The sequence below is a fragment of the Phasianus colchicus genome, chromosome Z (assembly GCF_987193195.1).
Source record: "Phasianus colchicus chromosome Z, bPhaCol1.hap1.1, whole genome shotgun sequence".
NCBI lineage: Eukaryota > Metazoa > Chordata > Aves > Galliformes > Phasianidae > Phasianus > Phasianus colchicus.
This window is the reverse complement of record NC_143476.1, coordinates 67,918,248-67,938,016: the sequence shown is the minus strand read 5'-3', so window position 1 is coordinate 67,938,016 and position 19,769 is coordinate 67,918,248. Positions and strand designations below refer to the sequence as shown.

Genomic DNA, 19,769 nt, shown 5'->3' with positions numbered 1-19,769 from the left:
AAACATGTCATGAACCAGTAGTTCAAATGTGAGCATAGCAGTAATATAACTTAGGGAGTTTAACAATTTCTTGTTTTCTTATTAGTGTTTATACCTTGGTGTATTTTGTCTTTGCTTGTCTCCAGTGATCAGAACAAGACTGGGTGAGCATTCCACGTTGGAGAAGTGACCATACATAGAGCACTCCATGCTGGAACGAAGGATCTACAGTCTTCTTACAGTCCAAATTCTAGGCTTTGTATACTGAAGTGAAGAAATGTTGCAACACCGTGAGGTTGAATATTTAACACTAGCTCTCTCTCCTGCTAACTTCTCTTGCTGAATCAGTGTGTAATTATAAATACATGTATTGATAACATGTATATGGCTCTATTTTTATTTGCTTACTTTAGAAGAGGAAGAACGTACAACTTTGAATCACCAATGTGGGTTGCTGCTTTAATTTTAAACAACTTGCAGAATTTCACTGTCAGCCTTCCTCAGATAACTGCATAGTTTTTGTGCATGTCTAAAAAGCACAAAAGACAAATGCACATATAGCATACTGTATGTGCTTTATATGCACAAAAATCTGTGGTATTTTGGGGGAGGATGAAGGGAGGAGTTCAGTAAAGCCTAGTGACTTACTGGCAGGTCTTGTTTTGCTTTGTATAATCATAGTTCATTGCTGCTGGTTTCTATAATGAATCATCTTGTTACATAAAATGTCAGTTAATAACTGAGGGCTGTCAATATCCTTATGACTTTGCCTTTTCTATTGTCTTACTCTTATGAAGATATTTATTTCTGAAGGAGTAAGAGTGTGAAAAGCTTTATTTTTTTCCAGATATCTTTATATTTCTATTGTATTTTTTAGTTATGTAATGTGCTACAGAATTTTTGTTATTAAACATGACCCAGAAATTTCTGGAAAGATTCTATATGAAAGGGCAAGAGACTGTCTGAAAGCTAGAAGTCATCTGTCCGTGCTATATGTGGTCTGCTTTCCTGCGTGATATCTAGAGGGCTTTTCTGAGGCTGTGAGAAGGTACACTATAATATTTATTGAAGTAATTTGGACTACATTGGACAACATTCCCGATCCAGAATGAGGATGAGTACATTACTTTCAAATCCTGCATGTGTTTTCCTCATCTTAATAAAGCCATGCTATGAGGTTCATGTAGAAAACTAGTTGCATTGATACCTGGCACTTGATCAAAAACCTGTCAGAACTATGACAATGCATTGATCTTCTTGGAAAGTTCCCTTTAGTTGCTGTGAAAATTTAAATGTCAGATACTTGCCTGCCTTAGATTCTGGGGATGCTCATTGGGAGACAACTCTCACAGACTGGTACTCACTTTGAGTTATTAAATCCACGTCCTGTAGCTGGAAAATATGCAGAGGCTGCTGGGTGTTTCATTGGCCTGTATATCTCAAGAAAAAAAAAAGTATCAGATATCTATTTTTCTCAAAAGAAAGGAGAAAGTTGTATTTGATAGAGTATAGTAGGTGCCTGAAAATAAATATAAGAGAGTAACTTAATAAAGATCTGGTGAATGATAAAGGGGATATTCACAGTGTTAGAAAAAAAACATGTTCTTTTATCTGTTCATTTTTTCTATTGAGGTAAAACCATACATAACACATGATTACACATGCACGCGGATTTCATGCTCCATAACTGTACCTTTTTTATTTGCCTTTCTTTAAAAGTGTGCATGGAATATGCCTTATTACAGAACTATTCTGTTAATTTGAATATGTAGAAAAGTGCCTATATGGTAATGCTAGTAAGGCAAACAAGACAAAAATTTATACATGTTTACTATATCACCAGTGAGCATTTTATATAGTAATGTTAAAAAATAATTCTTATACCTCAAATGTACTTCATCTTTTTACAATCAACAAAACAATGATTCATTCACCATAGCTGCTGATGGGAACTTCAAAAGAGAAAAAAAAATGTCCAAAAGAGTGTAATTCCTTATTTGCCATTTCTAGTAATAGTTGTTGAACACAGGTGAGTAACTGTTTAATTTAATTGGATAGCTTTATTTTACAAAGGAATGGAAAGTTTACAAAGCGGTATATAAATCTTTTATCATTAGTTGCATTTGCACTAAATGTGATGTACTTTTGTGATTTATTCTGTAAATAAAATCACACTACAGATACTCTTTGTAAAGAATACACTTTACTTTTAGATAAAGGCACTGGTACTTCACTGCAGTTAGCCCTGCCCAATCAGTGTTGTAAGAGGCTTCTTAAAACTGTGGAAGGAGTTGCAAGATTGAGACATGGGTATTAAAAGACCTCTTAAAAAAAGAAAAAGAAAAAAAAAGCAGCTTTCTTTAGGCCTGTTGGATTGTCTGTGTACAAGTAGCCATCAGAGCCTTTCTTCTAGAAGGAATCTTCCTATTATGGTTTTATAAAAGTTCTCCAGAGCTGAACCCCTTTTCCAGACACTGCCACAAACATGAGCACTCTGTGTTCTTTTCATCCTGTTAATGAATCTGTAGAATTGATATTGCTATGATTTTCTTTGCAGAATTGCAGAAGAAGCCCTTTGCTCTAGGATATGTTTCTATAACTTGAGCCTATATGAAGGGCTGGGGATATATCAGTCTAAGGAAATAGCTTGATAGAACTTCTCATGGGAGCGAGGATAAGCAATAGTCTGTCTGGGAAACTGAACAGCTTACTTTGAGAAACTTAGGTGTGAGAAGTACGGTGCATTTTATGGGCTGAAGGGAAATTACCTTTTAGTTAGTTGGGCTGAGCTGGCTTATCTGAAGTTGTGCAGATTCTCTTTAAACTAATCAGATTGTCCACCTGTATTTTTGTCACATTGTACAGATAACGCTGTATTTGAATTGCCACTGTTCATCTACAGACTCAGAACATGAATCATATTTTTGAGTACCTTGAGTGTGTAGAGTGTAACTGTTATATAATAGCTTTATGATCCTAATGATAAGTTTTAAAAATTAAAAGTTGGCTCTTCTATGTTACAATCACAAATTTAAAACCAGTATTTAAAGTGAAAAGTATTAAAAATTATGAAGAAAACCCCTGGTTTGTAGTTATTTCTAACTTTCAGTGCTTTGAGGAAACTTATTTAAATATTTAATGCTGTAACCAACCTTTGGATTGTATATGAAGTTGTATGCCATACTACAGTGTAGTAATGTAAAACATTTAACAGAAAGCAGCTTGCTTGTGTTACTAGGTTGCTGAAGTGAAAACTGGAATGCCACAAGCTATTGATGTGTGAAAAATCTCATTCTGTACTAGCATATCAGAAGCATGTTAGATGATATTCCTGTACAGTATAGTTTTAATATAGAGTACTTCCAAAGTTGTATTTAAGCTTCTGTGTTCTGTTTGTACAGAAATAACATCAGGAAAGCATGTCTGGGGAGAATGGAGATCCCGGGCTGAGAAATACCAGAAATACAATAAATTTGTGCTTTTTTTTTAAATATGAAGAATTGCTAAGAACTGAGATGAGGTGGTGCAGAGCAGGTTTTCTTAGTAGCAGGAATAACTGCTTCCTAATGGATCAGTAACCATCCCTCCTTTGTTGGTTGTGCGGGGATTTCTGCTGCTTATGCAGTAATCATTTATGTTGTGGGAACCTTACAGGTAAGCAAGATGAGAAGAACAGCTTGAGGTAATAGAATGGCATTACTTGCACAAAAAAAGAAAACTTATCTTAAGCTGAGTTGCATCAGGCCCTGGGTAATATAGTGCAACAAATGCAGAGAGTCCTGCTGCAAGCCCTGCCTTCGACTGCAGCTATTTCATCTGGCAAAAAAGAAATCTCTCCCTGTGCTATGCTCCTCTTCCCTTCCGGGGAAAAAAGAAAAGCCTTGTAATTAAAAAACACATGCTTTCTTGTATGGGGAGGCTGAGCTCTTCTGTAGCCATCTGAATAGCTGCAGTATAATTTGACCCTAGATATTAATAATTACTTACGCCACACAGCTTACCAGTGTGTATGACTCATAGCATTGCTGTTATCTTTACTCTTCAGCAGTAAAAAGCTTCATACGAAGAGAAAACCATGTTTCAGTAGATAAACAGGAAGGGATGCACTTCAGAGCATTATGTGCCTGATGGTGTACATTTTTCTTGAGTTGTAACCACTGATGCAGCAAGGTTTTTCTTCTGCACAGCTGCCTCTGGTGTGTTAGAATAAGGAAGACTAGATGAATTGCTGCAATTTTAAGTTTAAACTAATTCTCTTAAAATGAACTTTTGAGGAGGACAAAGAAATAGTTGGACCATGCAATAGTTGGGCCTATGTTGTCTAAAACATAAGAACTTCTCTTTAACTTGGACCTTTTAATTCTGCTTTTGTTTGAGGTGGTCTGCCTGAATTTCCATGTGAGATTTTCCTATTACCATAACATTAACAATCCTTTTTCCACTTCAAAAAAAAAAATTTAAATCTGCATGGTTTATAAAGGTGGTTTTGAGTCCCTTATTTCATTTTCAGAGATGAGAAGTAAAGGAGCTGAGAAGACTTGGAAATGCTTGGAAGCAACTGCGTGCTGGAGTCTGAAGTAGATTCTCCTGCCATTCTCCTTGTTTTTAAAGCTTTATTTGAGCTCCTGGCCTTCACTCCCTGATTCTGTTGCTGCTTTGAGCCAATAAAAGCATTGCAACTAAGTGGAACAGTCGCATACAGCAAGTCTTCATATTTGATTCTGTCCTGCATATGCTCATGCACCTTCCAAATTTTGTCTGAGTTCCTTCCAGATGCAATGGGAAGTGCCTATGCACCTGTTGCTTACTATACATCTTTGTTTACTTACAATAAGTATCCTTTGAAAAGCATGTGAAACTCAAGATTTGTTATCTGTTTAATTTTTATCTATTTAATTTCTTTCTGCGTGATGGGACAGACACTCCCATGATGGTTCCCAGGAACCATCTCAAGATGCTTCTTGGCAAGTGATTCCTAATTAGTGTTAGACTAACAGGATATAATGACAGTTTTGAAGAATTCCACTGCGAGGGATGGGATTGTAACTGAGTCATGAAGCAGCCCAGCAAGTTCAGCTTCCTGGCATGGGTAGAATCCTGGAATTACTCCTCAGCACCCGGAAAGTTGTGCTGGGTGACAACAAGGAACTCAAAACTCCCAGGGTTGTGTGCTGACTGATGAGCATCAGTCATGTAAGAGTTTGAACAGATGAACTGTATGCTCCACAAAATGCTTTAATTATTTAATGAAGTCACACAGGTCATCTTAGTGTTTGCATCCTGTTTGCATACTGCTGGGAGATCAGCATAATGGTATTCTTTATCTAGTGTTAAAATACTGTTTTTTCCTATGCTGCTTTTATAGTAGAGTGTGCACTCTTTGAGCACTAATCCAGTTGCATTTTATCTTGACTGTGTTCCAGTGTTGAAAATTTAATTTGTTACCCTGAATAGTTTCTTCCTGAAGCATTTTATGGGTTTGGTATATGAACTGTTGTATACGTTCGTGTTAAAACATGACAGTGACTGACACTGTCTGACAGCAATTGGTGTTTTTTAGTAAAAGGCAAAATGATTAAGTTTCTGTAAAGAACTTGAGAAGTGAAAACTATTAATCTGTGCTCAATTATCACTGAAATACAGAGCAACCATCTTAGTATCAAGAGAGGTACTCAGCAAGCAGCATCACTGTAGTTCAATTAGTAGCTCTACCGTCATAGAATGACAGAAAGGTTTGGGTTGGGAGGAATCTTAAAGCCTACCCAATTCCAGTTCTCAGCCATGGGCAGGGCTGCCATCCACCAGCTCAGGCTGCCCAGGGCCCCATCCAACCTGGCTTTGAGCTCCTCTGGGGAGGGGGCAGCACAACTTCTCTGGCCAAATATTCCTGCGCTTCACCACTCAGAAAAATTTCCTCCTATCATTTAAACTGAACCTCTACTCTTCTAGTTGAAAACCATTCCTCCTTCTCTAGTACCAGATCTGGAGGTTGATGGTCCTGCCTGTGGCAGGGGCATTGGAACCTGGAGATACTTGGGGTTCCCTTCCTACCCAAGCCATTCTATGATTCTCCTATCACTGCACTGTTTTGACAGTCCCTCTGTATTTAAAAGGGGCCCCTTTTAAATACTGGAAGGCTGCTGTAAGGTCTCTCAAGTCCAGCTCTTTCAGCCTTTCTTCATTAATCTTCATTAAGATAGGTGCCCCAGTCCTCTGGGTATCTTTGTCACCTTCTCTGGACCCAATCCAGCAGTTCAATCTTTCTTGTGCTGAGGCCCCAGACCTGGACACAGTACAGCAGAAGGCAGTAGTCACCTCCCTCTCCTTTCTGACCACCCCTAAGCAGCACCACTCATAATCTAAACTGGGCTAAACAAGCCCAGTTCCCTCAACCTTTCCTCATAGGAGAGGTGCTCCAGCCCTCTGATCATCTCAGTGGCCCTCCTCTGGACCCGCTCCAAGAGCTCCATGTCCTTCCTGTGCTGGGGGCCCCAGGCCTGGACGCAGTACTGCAGATGTGGCCTCACAAGAGCCGAGTAGAGGGGGACAATCACCTCCCTCTCCCTGCTGGCCACCCCTTTTTTAATGCAGCCCAGAACACAGTTGGCCTTCCGGGCTGCAAGTGCACACTTACCTTCATGTATTAGAAGAAAAAAGGTAGTATACAGGAAAGGAGCTTTAAAACAAAACTCCATAAATGTGTGGGTACAGATGAGAATGAATCTGAGTACATTTGATGGACTGTTGGGCTCTATGCTTTCCATGGAATATTTCTCCCGTGAGAAGGGGAAAACTACCAATACCTTTTTTCAAGTGAGATTTTGGAAGAGATTACTTTTAAAGAAGAGTCTGCTTTCACTCACACACACAAATTAATGAGAAAAAAAAATACTCAGGAACTGCAATTAGCAAAACACCAGTATATTGTCCTTTATTCCTCCCCTCCATGTTTTGATTCGCCTGCAAAAGGCATTTTAGAAAAACAACCTCCTCAAGAATCCTAACAAGAATGTTTGTCTGAAAGGTATATTTGTTACCCAGTGTTATTTAGGCCAACAGAGAGAAGATACTGACTTGCTGCAAAGCTGTGCAAGTTTGGGTGCTAGGTCTCCTACAGAGCTACACTTTTTATACATATTTTTATCACTTAACTGCTGCACCAGTGCAGCCTCCAGCCCACACTTGATCAGCTAAAGGAAGGGCAGAATAGCTGAACACGCCAATTAACTGCATCTTTTCTCCAGGTGCTCCTATCTTCAAAGACAAGTCTAGTTGTGAAATCATGATCAAGAGTTCCTCTACTTAATCAATTTAGCAGTGTCAAGGGTGGTCATCCTGACCTAAATACATTCTGTGATATCAAAAGATACACATCCAAAAACTTGTATGAAGGTTACTTCATGTTTGTTCAAAATTTTGGCTTGTATTGAGTGAAAAAGAATTGCAAAGAAAATACATAAGTAATGTAAATAACAAATATTTTTAAATATACATTTTTAATAAAACATAAAAAAGAGAGCAACAAAAACACAGATGGGATATTTGACCTTGCTTTTGTGAAACTAATGCATCAGGCTGGGTCAATGGAAATGCCTGCAAATCAGGAAGGCAGCCATTTGATTGTTCCTCCAAAAAAAGTATTGTCTTCTTGAACCTCATGCAATACTTCCGTCTGCCTCAAAAATTTCTTCCAAATCTGTAGAAATCTTATCACGTTGGTCTACATGCAAGCAACAGTTAGTGTTAGGCACTGTAAAAATCCCTCCTTTTGATGCAAACGTATTTAAGGCCATTCTATTCTCTTAGGGCCATCATTCCTGCCTGAGACTCTTTTTGTAATGGATGTATTTTCTTTATTGACTGTAAAAAATCTCCCAATCGAAAAGTATCTCCACGATAGATTAGCTGGGATAGGTACCACAATGAAGCTGCCTGCTCAGCGTGTTCTGGAAGATGAGCATAAACCCAGCCATCAGAACTGTATTTTGGATTATTTTATGAAACATATCCTGTGATTGGAAGGGACCTCTGGAGATCGTCCTGTACAGCCCCCTGCTAAAGCAGGTTCCCTACAGCAGGTCACACAGGAGAGTGTCCCAGTGGGCTCTGAATATCTCCAGAGAAGAAGACTCCACAGCCTCTCTGGGCAGCCTGTTCCAGTCACCCCCAAAGCGAAGTCCCTTTTCATTTGCAGGAACCTAGATATTCCTTGAGTTATTTTTGCTGTAAAATTAGGTACTCTATCTGACAAGAGTCCTCTTGGAACTCCAGATCTTGGAATTATTTCCTTTACTAAAATGCTAACTACTTCTCTTGCTTTCTTGGTTCAGCTCAGGAATACCTCAGGCTGCCATGAAAAGGTGTCAACCAATACCAATCATCATTTATATCCATTACACTCAGGAAAAAAATTTCCAATTTCAGTTTCAATGCCAATATTGTCCAGTTAGAGAACCCCTTTTTACCTCTCCTGGGTCTCTGAATTTTAGCATTATTTTTAAGACAAATCCTGCACATCTGGACCATACTTTTAGCAATAACTGTATATCTACTTTCTGTTTAACTAAAGCTTCCACCCACATAGTACTCCTATGTGTTCCTTAACTCTTCAATTCCAGGAGATAGCTTATCCTGCTTTTCATACGAATACGAGTCTTAGTGTTCAAGAACTTCTCAGCCAGTATGGTTCCTACAGTTACTGACAATTCTGTTTTCTTGACAGCTTCATTTGCTCTTCTATTCCCTTCAATAACATCAGTATGTTCAGTCTGGCAGGCCTTGCAATTATTGCTGCTTCTCTTAGATTTCTAACTAACTGTGTCAAGTAATCTCATAATTTCTGTGCTATATTTGATAGGATTTCCTTGAGATTATAGTAATTCTCTTTATTTCCATATATTGTAGTGATATTTCTTATCACTACACAGTATGTATTACTCCAAAGGCATATTTCAAATCAGTACAAATGTTAATTCGCTTTTCGTTTCACAGTTTTAATGTTTGAGTCAGAGTGATTAGCTCAATTTTCTGAGCCTACATATTGGCTGGCAATGGTCTTAACTCTGTTTCTTCTTCCCAGGTTATAATTGCATTCCAGACCTTTCCGTTCTGCACTAACTACAAAGCTGCTTCCATTGATGAACAGCTTCCAGTCTGGATTTTCTAGGAGGATATCTTTCAGGTCTTTCAAATCTAAAACTGCAAACATTAGAGTCAGCTGTATGGGTCAGTAAAGTGTAGTGGTTAGATACTCCAGGATGCACATTGTTAAGTATTTGGTTAGCAGCTCTCAAGTCTTGAACTAATCAATAAACTTAAGAACTTGGTCTTTAACAGGCAGAACCGGATTATTGCATTCAGACTGGCATTCTTGGAATAGCCCATACATGTTCTTGCCCAATATGGGCCTCCAGTTTCATAGGATATTTTTTCCATCTTACTATTTTAGCTCCTGACTTCAATTCTGCTTTTACCAGCTTGTCAGACGTGGCTCTCCCATGCTTTACTGTCGCCAAAGAAACAGGAGGAATTACAGCAACCATGATTTTAGATGGACTTTCAGTCACCTGTTTTTTCTTGCTTTCTTCTCTCGGGGATTTCTGTAATAGACCAACTTGTGCCTGCCACGTGTTACCTTGCAGAATGCATATCCAAATTCTGTTCTTGTCAGAAGCTGAGTTCCTAATTTAATCAACAAATCTCATCCCATGAGAAATAAGAGCATTCTGGCATATATATAAAACCTCATGAGATGAAATCTTATTTCTAATCTCACATTTAATTGGGTGTAAAAAACCTCTTGCCTTCCCAGGGCCCCAGCTATTGGTATAGAATGTTTACCTAAAGGTCCTTTACAATAATTTATAACAGAAAAGTAGCTCCAGGATCTACAAAAAAATAAAAATAAAAAATAAAAATAAATCAGTAACTTCATTCTCCTAGATCCCCCTGTAAGAGTTACTCTTCCTCTTTGGTTTGTGGCTTGCACATAGTCAGGAAGCTTAACTGTACTTTACCATTCTTCCATTTATCCTTCTGTTTCTTTTCCTTTCCTACTTCTATACAGTTAAGTACCATATAGGCTACTTCAATCAACTGTGAAACAAACAACACTGAAACCCGTCAACTTTCTGCAACTACTTCTTTCAGATACTGGGGCCAACTATCTAATGAATAACACACAAAACAGTTTCATTCTCTTCCCATTCTGGATCCAAATCAGTCCACTAACTGTCTCACATAACCACTCATAGAATGCTGATGGGTGCTCAGTTGGGCTCTGTGTCACATTATTTAATCACTAGCTGTCCCCCAACAGAATTCAGATCCCACTTAAGTTCTATTTCAAGCATAAACCATTCTAGGTTTTCCCTTGCTATTATCCTCATCTTCCCCATTAGCTTTCCCTAAAAAGAATGTTGTGTTTTTGTTTGATTTTTTTTTTTCCTCAGGGAATAACAATGTATTCTGCAAAACCTGTGCATCTTTCTGGTCACGGTTACGACTCATGGTAAGGACTATGACCCCTACCTGGATATTCTCTATACGATCCAACATACTCCTTCTGATTCATCACAATGGGGGCAGAAAAGGGAACCTGCACTCAGGCAATCCAGCGGGCCCCCTGTTTGTCTCACAGGAGCCTCAATGGCTGCTGGCTGTTGTGACAGCCCTGATTCAGAAATGACCACCAGTCCTTCTGACCTCACGGCTTAACTTTCCCTTAGTTCCTTCCCACCAACACTCTGCACAATCATCATTTCTCTCATCTGTAGATCCAGCCATTAGCAACTGCATATCTTCTTCTTCATCGTGTCGCTTAATACATTCTTTTTTCCAATATCACGAGCAGAGCAACATTTTTTTTTTAATTTTTGCTCTTCCCAGATTCAGATAGTATCACTAAAGCCCTCAAATTCATTTCCATCAACTTGTATTTCTGTCTAGTGTAGTAATCATTTTATAACAAATGCATCCTGACATATACAAAAATTCAAGAATTAAAATCTTATTTCCAAACTCACATTTAAATAGCTTAAAAAGGATTTTATCTTTCATTTTCAAGGCTCCCATTTCTGACTACTTTTCCCCATATAATTTATAGACTGGCCACCACTGCATACCATACTATTTCATTTTCTTCCCCGTAGTCAGGGTGAATCTCAGACAAAGGAGTGGTCCTCATATTTCCAACAAAAACTTCTCAAAAATTTCATACACTCTGCTTTTAAGCATGCATCTATGTGCATAATCAAACACCAAATGCTGGCTCATTACCAAACAAAACAAAACCAATAAATCAAAGCCTATAGCCCCTCCCTGCCCCACACCATAAAGTCAATATTTTTAAGTGTTGCACCTTAATATCGCTTACTGCTCCAGCAGGGGAGAAGACACAGTGGAGTGTGTGAACAAAAGTTCTGGGTGCACTGGAGTCCAACCACTCTCAGCTGGCTACAGCAAAGCTATGCTAGTCAAGCCAGTTAACTACACGTTTTTTCAAGGCGCTTCTATCTTCAAAGACTCCGTAATTCTATGACTCTACTTAATCAGGCTAGCACGTTCAAATACGGACATCCTGACAGGACACACTCAGAACGCACACAGAATGATCTGAACAAAGGTTAGTTCCTACTGGACTACCAGCGACAGCACTGCTCGAACTGCCCAGCATTTCATCACATCAACCTTTTAGGGTCAATTTTTTCCAGATGCACTAAGGGCTTCAGCTGCTCTGCAAAGTTCCTCATATCATCAGAAACTACGTCCTGTCCCGCCGGAGCGACAACGTTAAGCTCGACAAGGTAGGACAGGGAGAGAGGCTCGATGCTATCCGTGTTGCCGGGCATCAAGATGCGGAAGATCTTGTACACCACGATCTTCATGATCCCCTTGCGGAACACGTGCCCCTTGGCCACGAACTCGTGATCCATGCGGAAGCCCATCTCCACCAGGAAGTCCGTCAGGTTGTCCGAAGTCGCGATGTCCACACAGTTGCGCACCAGCGCGTGCCGGTTTTTGTCCCCGATTTCCGGCTGGCCCAGGTACCGCAGGTGCCAGGGCATGCCGCTCTTGTCCATGGAGCGCCGCGCCCGCAGCACGAAGGGGCTGGCCTGCTGGCCCTTCAGCAGGAACACCATCTCGTGGTCCAGGAAGGTCTCCGGCTCCATGTTGTCGCACAGCCCGCGCAGGCGGTGCAGCAGGCTCTCCAGGCTCTGGTCCAGAACGCTTCCTGCGGCGGACAGACACGGCTCGGCCGCTGCCCCCTTCCCGCCCCTCCCCGCGGACGCCCCTTCGCCGCCCGCGCCCGCAACCGGGCCGGCCGCGCGCCCGCCTCGGCCCCGCGCCGCGACCGAGCTGTGCACGGCCGCGATGCCCGCCGGGAGCCCCGCCGGGGCGGCGGTCGGCCGCTCGGTGCCGGCGTGGCGCCATACCTTGCAGCAGGTACTCCATCATGTTGATGGTGCCGCCCGTAACGGGCATCATGGTGACGGGAGGCGCCTCCATCTTGGCGGCGGCGGCGGCGAAAATGGCGGCGGGTAGAGCGGCGCGGCCCGGAGGAGGCAGCGGGCGCCACCCTGCGGCCTGGCGGCGCGGCGCGGCCTCTAAATGCTGAGGCGCCGGGCGGGGGCGGCTGCTGCTGTCGGTCGGAGCGTGCGCTGCTGTGCGTTGCTGGCAGCGAATTGATACCGCAAAAAGCCTCCGGCTCCGCGACGCTGAGTGCAGTTGTTAAAATTCAGTCGTATAACAGACAATTTAGGCCCTAACTTCTTTGATGTTTGCTAAATCTGTCCTTCTTTTGCTGAGAGTTTCTTATCCTAGCAGAACAGCTCTGCAATATGTTTTCTAATCCTTAGCACGCTATACTCGCATTGTTTGGAACGTTTAACAACTATTACAGTTTTGCAAGAAAGAATTAATCACATGATTCAGTAATAACGCTTCTAAAACATGCCGCTAACATATACAGTATTTTACTTCTTAGATCAACTATTTCTAAGGATAATTTGCAGAATACAAATGCATTATGTTTTACTTCTTCAAACTAATTGCTACTTTTTAATATCAAATGCAGGAACAACATTCCATTCCCACAATTCCCCCCTCTTTTTCTTTCGAAGTGTTGATTTCCGCAATTCCCCCTTTTTAAGGTATGATTCTAAAGACATCTTCACTTTCTTCATTTTCCATTTCGTCTAACATCATTATTTTATCCAAGTGCAGTGGTGGTTCCACTGCTGTTTGTTTCAGCAGCGCAGTTCCTATTAATCGCTGCACCAATCCCCTCACGCGGGGGATAACACAGCAACCGATGGCCGTCAGGACTCCTGCTGCCACAGTCAAAGAAGTAAATTCACATCCCTGTACCCCGTCTCAATTTCAAGTGTTTGTCTGAGATCTTCTATTTCCATAATGACTACAGCTGCAGGACTTCCAGAAGGATTTTTCTTTCCCTTTTTCTTATCCTGGACCTTTTGAGTACGATCAGGCAAAGAATCCCCTACAGCTACTCAGAATCTAGCTACTGGGTCTCTTCCCCGAACGTTTATTCCAGTGCCAAAAGTGATGTTAACAAGGCTATCGGCCTTGCTAATTGTTATCGTCACTGGATTGCACTGCAAGGCCTGGCAGTCTGGTTGGACAATTCCCCTAAACATAATAATCCATTCTTTTAGGGTGTGTGATTGCAACGTATCACATATCCCTGGGGTATATGTCCAGCCTTGATGGGCAGTTGTCCACCATACATTATTCCATCCCCCACAACGGGATCTCTTATTCATGCCTAATTCAGGACACAGGTATTTCTCTTCATGTTGGGCACTTAAGCCCCTGCAGGCTATCACATTGCAAGCGTCAAATGTGACAGTCTGAGGTGTTTCTCTCCTGTTACATTCAGCCACATCTTAACAGGGTATCCTTCTGCTCCCCTCTGCAGGTCATCCTTTTCCCAGGCAATCAGTTGACTAAGACATTCTTTAAAGGTGATCACTGTCAGAATCAAAACTACTAATTGGTCCCTCTCCTGCACCATTATTAACTCCTAATCATCTATACCGTTACTATAGTGAAGAATAGGATATACTCTACTAGAAGTACAAATATATATATATCCTAAACACCTCCCTACCTATCCTGGTTATGAAAGGAAAAAAAATATAGATTAGTTTATTTACAATTTCTTTCTAATTTTTATCTTTAGAGGATCCTCCTTAGCAACAGTTTCCCATGCTTTAGGGTTAGTGGAGGGTTTTACTCAAGTGTAGTGAGTGCAACCTTTCTCAGCTGTCCTGACAGCTGTTTCTGTTGTCAGAAGTACTTGGAACAGTCCTTCCTGGTCGGGTTGCAACTTTGCCTCCTTCCAGATCTGGATGAGGACCCAGCCTCCAGGTTGGAATGGATGAATCGGAGATTCCAGGGGTGGTGTCTGTGCTAACAGTCCTTGGATACTGAGAGAGGATAGTGAGGAAGACAATCCGAGTGTATAGTTCTTAAGAAACATATCTTTAGTTTCAAACTGCAGTACCTCATTTTTCCTTCAGCTTTATTTTTAAAGGGGTTATTTTCAACTCCCCTGTTCCCCTCCTTTGCCCAGGCCATGGGATCTTTATCTTTCTCATCTGTCTCAGTTAACACATTCATTGATACTGTAATTCCCTCCTGACAGGTTGTTATTTGTATTCCCAATCATCATAAGATCTCTCCCCAATAAATTAGTACCTGCATGGGGTACGTACAATAATTGTCCTGTTATTTATTGTCTTACTCCCTAATCTCAATTCAGTGTTTTCAGAAAGTGGTAGTGTCATCCCTTTTCTCTCTACCCCACTTGTACCGTGTTCCTGGTACTAGGATTATACAGTTACTTTCTGGTGTCTGTACCCCCCCATATGTTTTATTATGTTCCCTTAGAACCAAATTCTATAAAATACTAAAGGGCAAAACAATGTGTCCATCTGGGTATACACCCATGTGTCAGCTTGCTCCCTTCCCTTCTAAATCATTAATTAGATTCCTATCCTCTTTAAAATGCCTTATAGGTACTGATTAAGGTCCAGATATTTTAAGTTTACCATCTGGAATTAAAGCCAGTTCACCAATTTCTTTTCCTTCAGCTGCCTGTTCTGCCACCTGATCCACCATCATATTCCCAGTTTCCTGTACAGTGCCACTATTCTGATGTCCTCCACAATGTATAACAGCCATGCTGCTCTTTGGTAGATTTACATCGTGCTGAATTTGTTTTCCTTGTGTGTAAGCAACCCTTGCTCTTTGCAGACGGTACCATGAGTGGGTACCACCCCAAAAGCATATTTAGCATCTGCCCATATATTTAAGGTTCTTGTCAAGGCAGTTATTTCAGCCTTCTGAGCGGAAGTCTCCACTGGTAATGGTTTTGCTTCATTTACCTTGTCAGTAGCAGTTACTGCATATCTTGCCTTACAGTTTCCTCGTCTCACAAAACTGCTTCTGTCGATGAATCCAGGAATCCTCAGCGTCATCCAGTGGTTCCTCCTGTAGGTCTGGCCAACTGGCATAGACAGTCTCCCTGCAGAGCACACTGCTGGCTTGGAGGGAGCTCTTTGTTGGTGTTCTGGGTGTTCAGCAAATTGCTTCCTTCTCTTTGATCAGTTGTGCTTTCTATTGAGAAACTTGATAGCCATTTAAATCAAGAAATTCAGCAAACTCACAGTCCACTGTACACAGTCCTCCTTGGTTACTGTGGCACCACGTACTGCAGTAAAGTTCCACCATGGGATAGAAGAACCCAAATCTCAGGCTCACAGGCTAACCAGTTCTCAAAAATCATTGGGTTGTTCTCACAACCCTGGGTAACACTGTCCAGGTTAACTGAATTTTTATTTTTATTTTTATTTTTATTTTTATTTTTATTTTTATTTTTATTTTTATTTTTACTTTTATTTTTATTTTTGGTGTTTTATCAGATATCAAAGAACTGCTGTCAGAACATTTCTTGAGTGAGAGCCAAGCCCTTTAGACTAGAAACTGGACTAGATCAAGAACAATTTTCACCTGGGAGCCATGAGATAGTTCCTGGCAAAGTGCAGCTCTGCTTTGGCAGGAGCTCTGTTAGCAGCAATGTCTCTACATGGCTCGCAGGCCTGCCTGCTAATGACGAATCCTCTTAGAAATTGTAGCCATGAAAATTGAACTGAATGTAGCCGTTTCAGTATTGTGGAAAGTGAAAGTGTTGTTTCTGCAGTGAACAATGGAAAAGGGTAATTGATCTAAAGAATTAAGTTGTAACATATTCTTAGAAATAACTAATGCGGAAAGTAAGACTAACATACACATATTAGTAACATTTTTAGAAACATAATTACTGAATTACCTAACAAATTCATTCTCACAAAACTGCAGTAGATTTTAAATGTTCTAAACAATGTGGGTATAGTATTCTGAACTAGAAAACATATTGTAATGTTGTTCATTAGACCGGCAGAAGCAAAATACATTTAACAAACTTACAAGGAGTGAGGGCCTCTACATGAAGCAGAACTGTCCCACTCTGTGGGATTGTTAGGATGCCATAGGCAGGCTCCAAGATACTCCCTTCTATCCTCCTTCCAAGCTTATCTCTATGTAAGGACAGATGAATGACCAGAACAATGACTTAGTGTAAAGGGGTACAAATGTTAAAGGGGGGGGAGGGGAGTAATTAAACAATCAAGAGGCTATGTTTATGTTGTAAAACAGGCATCCAAAAACCACGACCAAATGTTTGTTGAGAAAGCAATTGTTAGAAGGCAATTAACCAATTAAGATATTTGTGTTTGATTTATGTTTACTTGGTATTTGTATGATTAGTGAAGCGTCGTGAAAGAGTGTGAACCTGCAGTACTCAGCCAATGAGGAACCAGGGCAGAAAGAGATAAGCGTCGGGCAGTAGGGGATAAAAGGTGTAACCCTGTTTTCTGGGGGCTCTCCTGCTTGCAGGAGGCCCGCCATTGCAATTGCGAATAAAATCTGCTTTCTCAGAGATATCGTCCTAGAAAATTGTTTGGATATTTCCTACAGTATCACTAAACTTGGCCAGCTCACGGCAAGCAAGGTAGAGCTATGCCACCTCTCACATGTGAAAGAAAGGAAATGAGCTGGACTGCTGTATTTTTACATTAGCTCTTGGCTTGTTCTCAATACCATTTTTTGTAAAGTTTTTTTTTCCTTGGTAATATACCAGTTCAGTGTATAGAAGGCAGGCTTGATTAGCTATGTGGTATGAGCTGAACACTGGCTGAGCAACCAGAGCTGGGAAAAGGAGGGTAGAAGTAGACATTCCACACTCATTTTAAGCCTAAAGTTTGGTTGTCAGTGCTGTTTTAAACAGCTCTCTGTCAACAGGAGGACTGCCTCTCAGTGTGCCTGACCCCTTTCCTGAGGATGTGGCACAACAGCTATGTAGTCTTCAACATACATTTTGTTATTGGACTGGCTTCCATTTGCTCTTGGAGACAGGCATTTTGTTAAAGTGTAAGTGGGAAGCAATTTTTCTCCATTTTGCACTTCCAGTTCTCTCCTGAGTCCTGCAGGGTCAGGTGTGCAAGCAGCTGGGCAAGGAGCTTACCTGCCAGCATAGGCCAACCCAGCACATTTTTCCAGATAGCCAAAGAGCCCTAGTGGGAACCTAGAGCTAAAGTTCTTACTGCCTCCCTGGGTGGATTATGAAGTTGGATGAATGTAAAGCAGTGGTGAAAGTGGGACACTAAGTCATTTTGTATTGTGTAACATACTGCAGAGTCTCTAGAGCACTGTAGAGGTACAGCTTCAGAGGCAGGCTTCTTCCCAGAGGATATAGTACAAGGCAATGCAAGGCAGTAGCCATCACTAGGCAGGAGGACAAGATCCAGATCTGTCAACACTAGGAACATCACTGGATGTAATTGCAATACAAGCAAGATGGGTCTGCCTGAAATGCAAACTTCATCTGCAGGTCAGAACATCTGTGATGCAGAGAAGCTGTTACAGTAATGAGGACACCACACGAAGCCCAGATCTGATCAGGAGGTATCTTTATGAAGTACAGTCTGTCATAAGCAAAGTGAGGCAGAAAAAATAGATCTTTAAAGTAGGAAGCTATGTCCCAGAGTAGGTAGACAGGGATGATACACCACAAAAGCACTACAAATAGTTAAGAGTTCTTATTCCACCTTGAAAGCTAAAAGTAGTGTGAGGGTGAGCCATCTGCCACAGTGGATGCATTAGGAGCAGGGTTCACGTCAAAGGTGAAAACCATCCAAGCAGTGCTGCTAGATCTGCTTGAACTCCTCTATGAGAAGCAAGCTGGTTCATAGCCTTGTTCACTCTTGTAAGCTGGTGTGCCTGCTGAGCATCTCTCATGCTGAGGTTCTTGCTGACACGTGCATTCAGTAACCAAGGAAGTATCTGCTACAGGTTTTTGGTAGCATGGCTGTGTTAGGTATGCATATGGTCTGTGCCCCTTCACCACATGAGCAGAAGCTGCTTGTCCTGCCGGTAAGAATGGGCAAAGGACTCTTCACTCCTAACTTCTTAAGCTGGCTGAAGATAAATCAAAGTGGACAACTCTGAAGGTTCCGTGTAAAACAGCAGGGACAGGACTGGGGTGTAGCAGAAGCAAAAGAGTAAGGCCGAGAAGGAGATAAATCAAAGTAAAAGGGTTAAGTAAGTCAGGAGGCAGTGCCAGAGCTTTTACCCTTTTTTTTTTTTTTTTTTTTTTTTTTTGCTAAGGTTTTAAAATATTTCAGAAAGCATAGTAATAATATAGCACTTAGTTTGCTGCAATTCTGAGAACTTGATGGATTGGTTTTACCAAAGACTCAAAACAAGCAGGACTCCCTGTACTAAAACAGTGGGGCTACACAAATTTTGTGGTAGTGTTGAAATACATTAATGCATGCAGAGAAATACTGCATTTCCTGTACTTCCCTTAACTTTCTACCAACTGTGAAATAATAACCTCTGATTCTGGCATGAAAGCTGTAGCACTGAAGAGACTGAAAAAGAATCCAGACTGCATTGTCTGTTCAATTACAGACCAATGGATGTGGCCAATGTTAAACATGGGTGTTGAACTACAGGTGAGGAAAAGTAAAAATGTATATAGATAAATCATATCTGGCCTTTCAATCTTTTCAAGGACATGCACAGTAATAGATTAGTGATCTCCCTTCCTCAGGGACAGCACAGCTGTATAGCCTGATGTTTAAGACACACATCTGATTACAGCTCCAAATTATTATTTCCAGGATGTCTACTGGGATATTGACTAGAAGCTAAAACATGAATGAACACCAGAATTTCTTAGTGGAGCTTATATTATTCAACAGTTATTGATGTGGTATTCACATTTTTTTTTTTTTTTACTCTTCATAGAATCACAGAATCATTGAGGTTGGAAAAGATCTTCAATAACACCCAGTCCACCGATCACCAGTAGTTCTTACTAAACCATATCCCTCAACGTAATATTTAAACGTTCCTTGAACACCTCCAGGGTCAGTGACTCCACCAACCTCCCTGGGCAGCCCTGATCACTCTTTAAGAGAGGTAATATTTCCTAACATCCAGGCTGAATCTCCCCTGGCACAACTTGAGGCCATTCCTTCTAGTCCTATCACCAGTTACATGAGAGAAGAGGCCAAGCCCCAGCTCACTACAACCTCCCTTCAGGTAGTTGTACAGAGTGATAAGGTTGCTCCTGAGCCTCCTCTTCTCCAGACTAAACAATCCCAGCTCCCTCAGCCGCTCCTCATAAGACTTGTGCTCCAGACCCCTCACCAGCTTTGCTG

The 19,769-nt window shown here is 41.2% G+C and overlaps 2 protein-coding genes across 3 annotated transcripts in view; one reads left to right on the top strand and one right to left on the bottom strand.

The window, feature by feature from the left end:
• The window catches only part of CERT1 (ceramide transporter 1), a 75,086-nt gene extending 71,455 nt beyond the window's left edge, over positions 1–3,631 (top strand). For both annotated transcript variants that reach the window (XM_031609311.2, XM_031609310.2), the window contains one exon: positions 126–3,631. The gene's annotated coding sequence lies outside the window, so the exon portion shown is untranslated. The remainder of the gene's footprint in view (positions 1–125) is intronic.
• Positions 3,632–10,267: 6,636 nt separating this feature from the next.
• Positions 10,268–12,533, bottom strand: MED18 (mediator complex subunit 18). Its single transcript, XM_031609303.2, has 2 exons — positions 12,414–12,533; positions 10,268–12,211 (listed from the first exon to the last, which is right to left on the bottom strand). Exons 1-2 carry the CDS (start codon positions 12,484–12,486, stop codon positions 11,658–11,660), a joined length of 627 nt encoding a protein of 208 aa, XP_031465163.1. The 5' UTR covers positions 12,487–12,533; the 3' UTR covers positions 10,268–11,657.
• Positions 12,534–19,769: the final 7,236 nt, after the last annotated feature.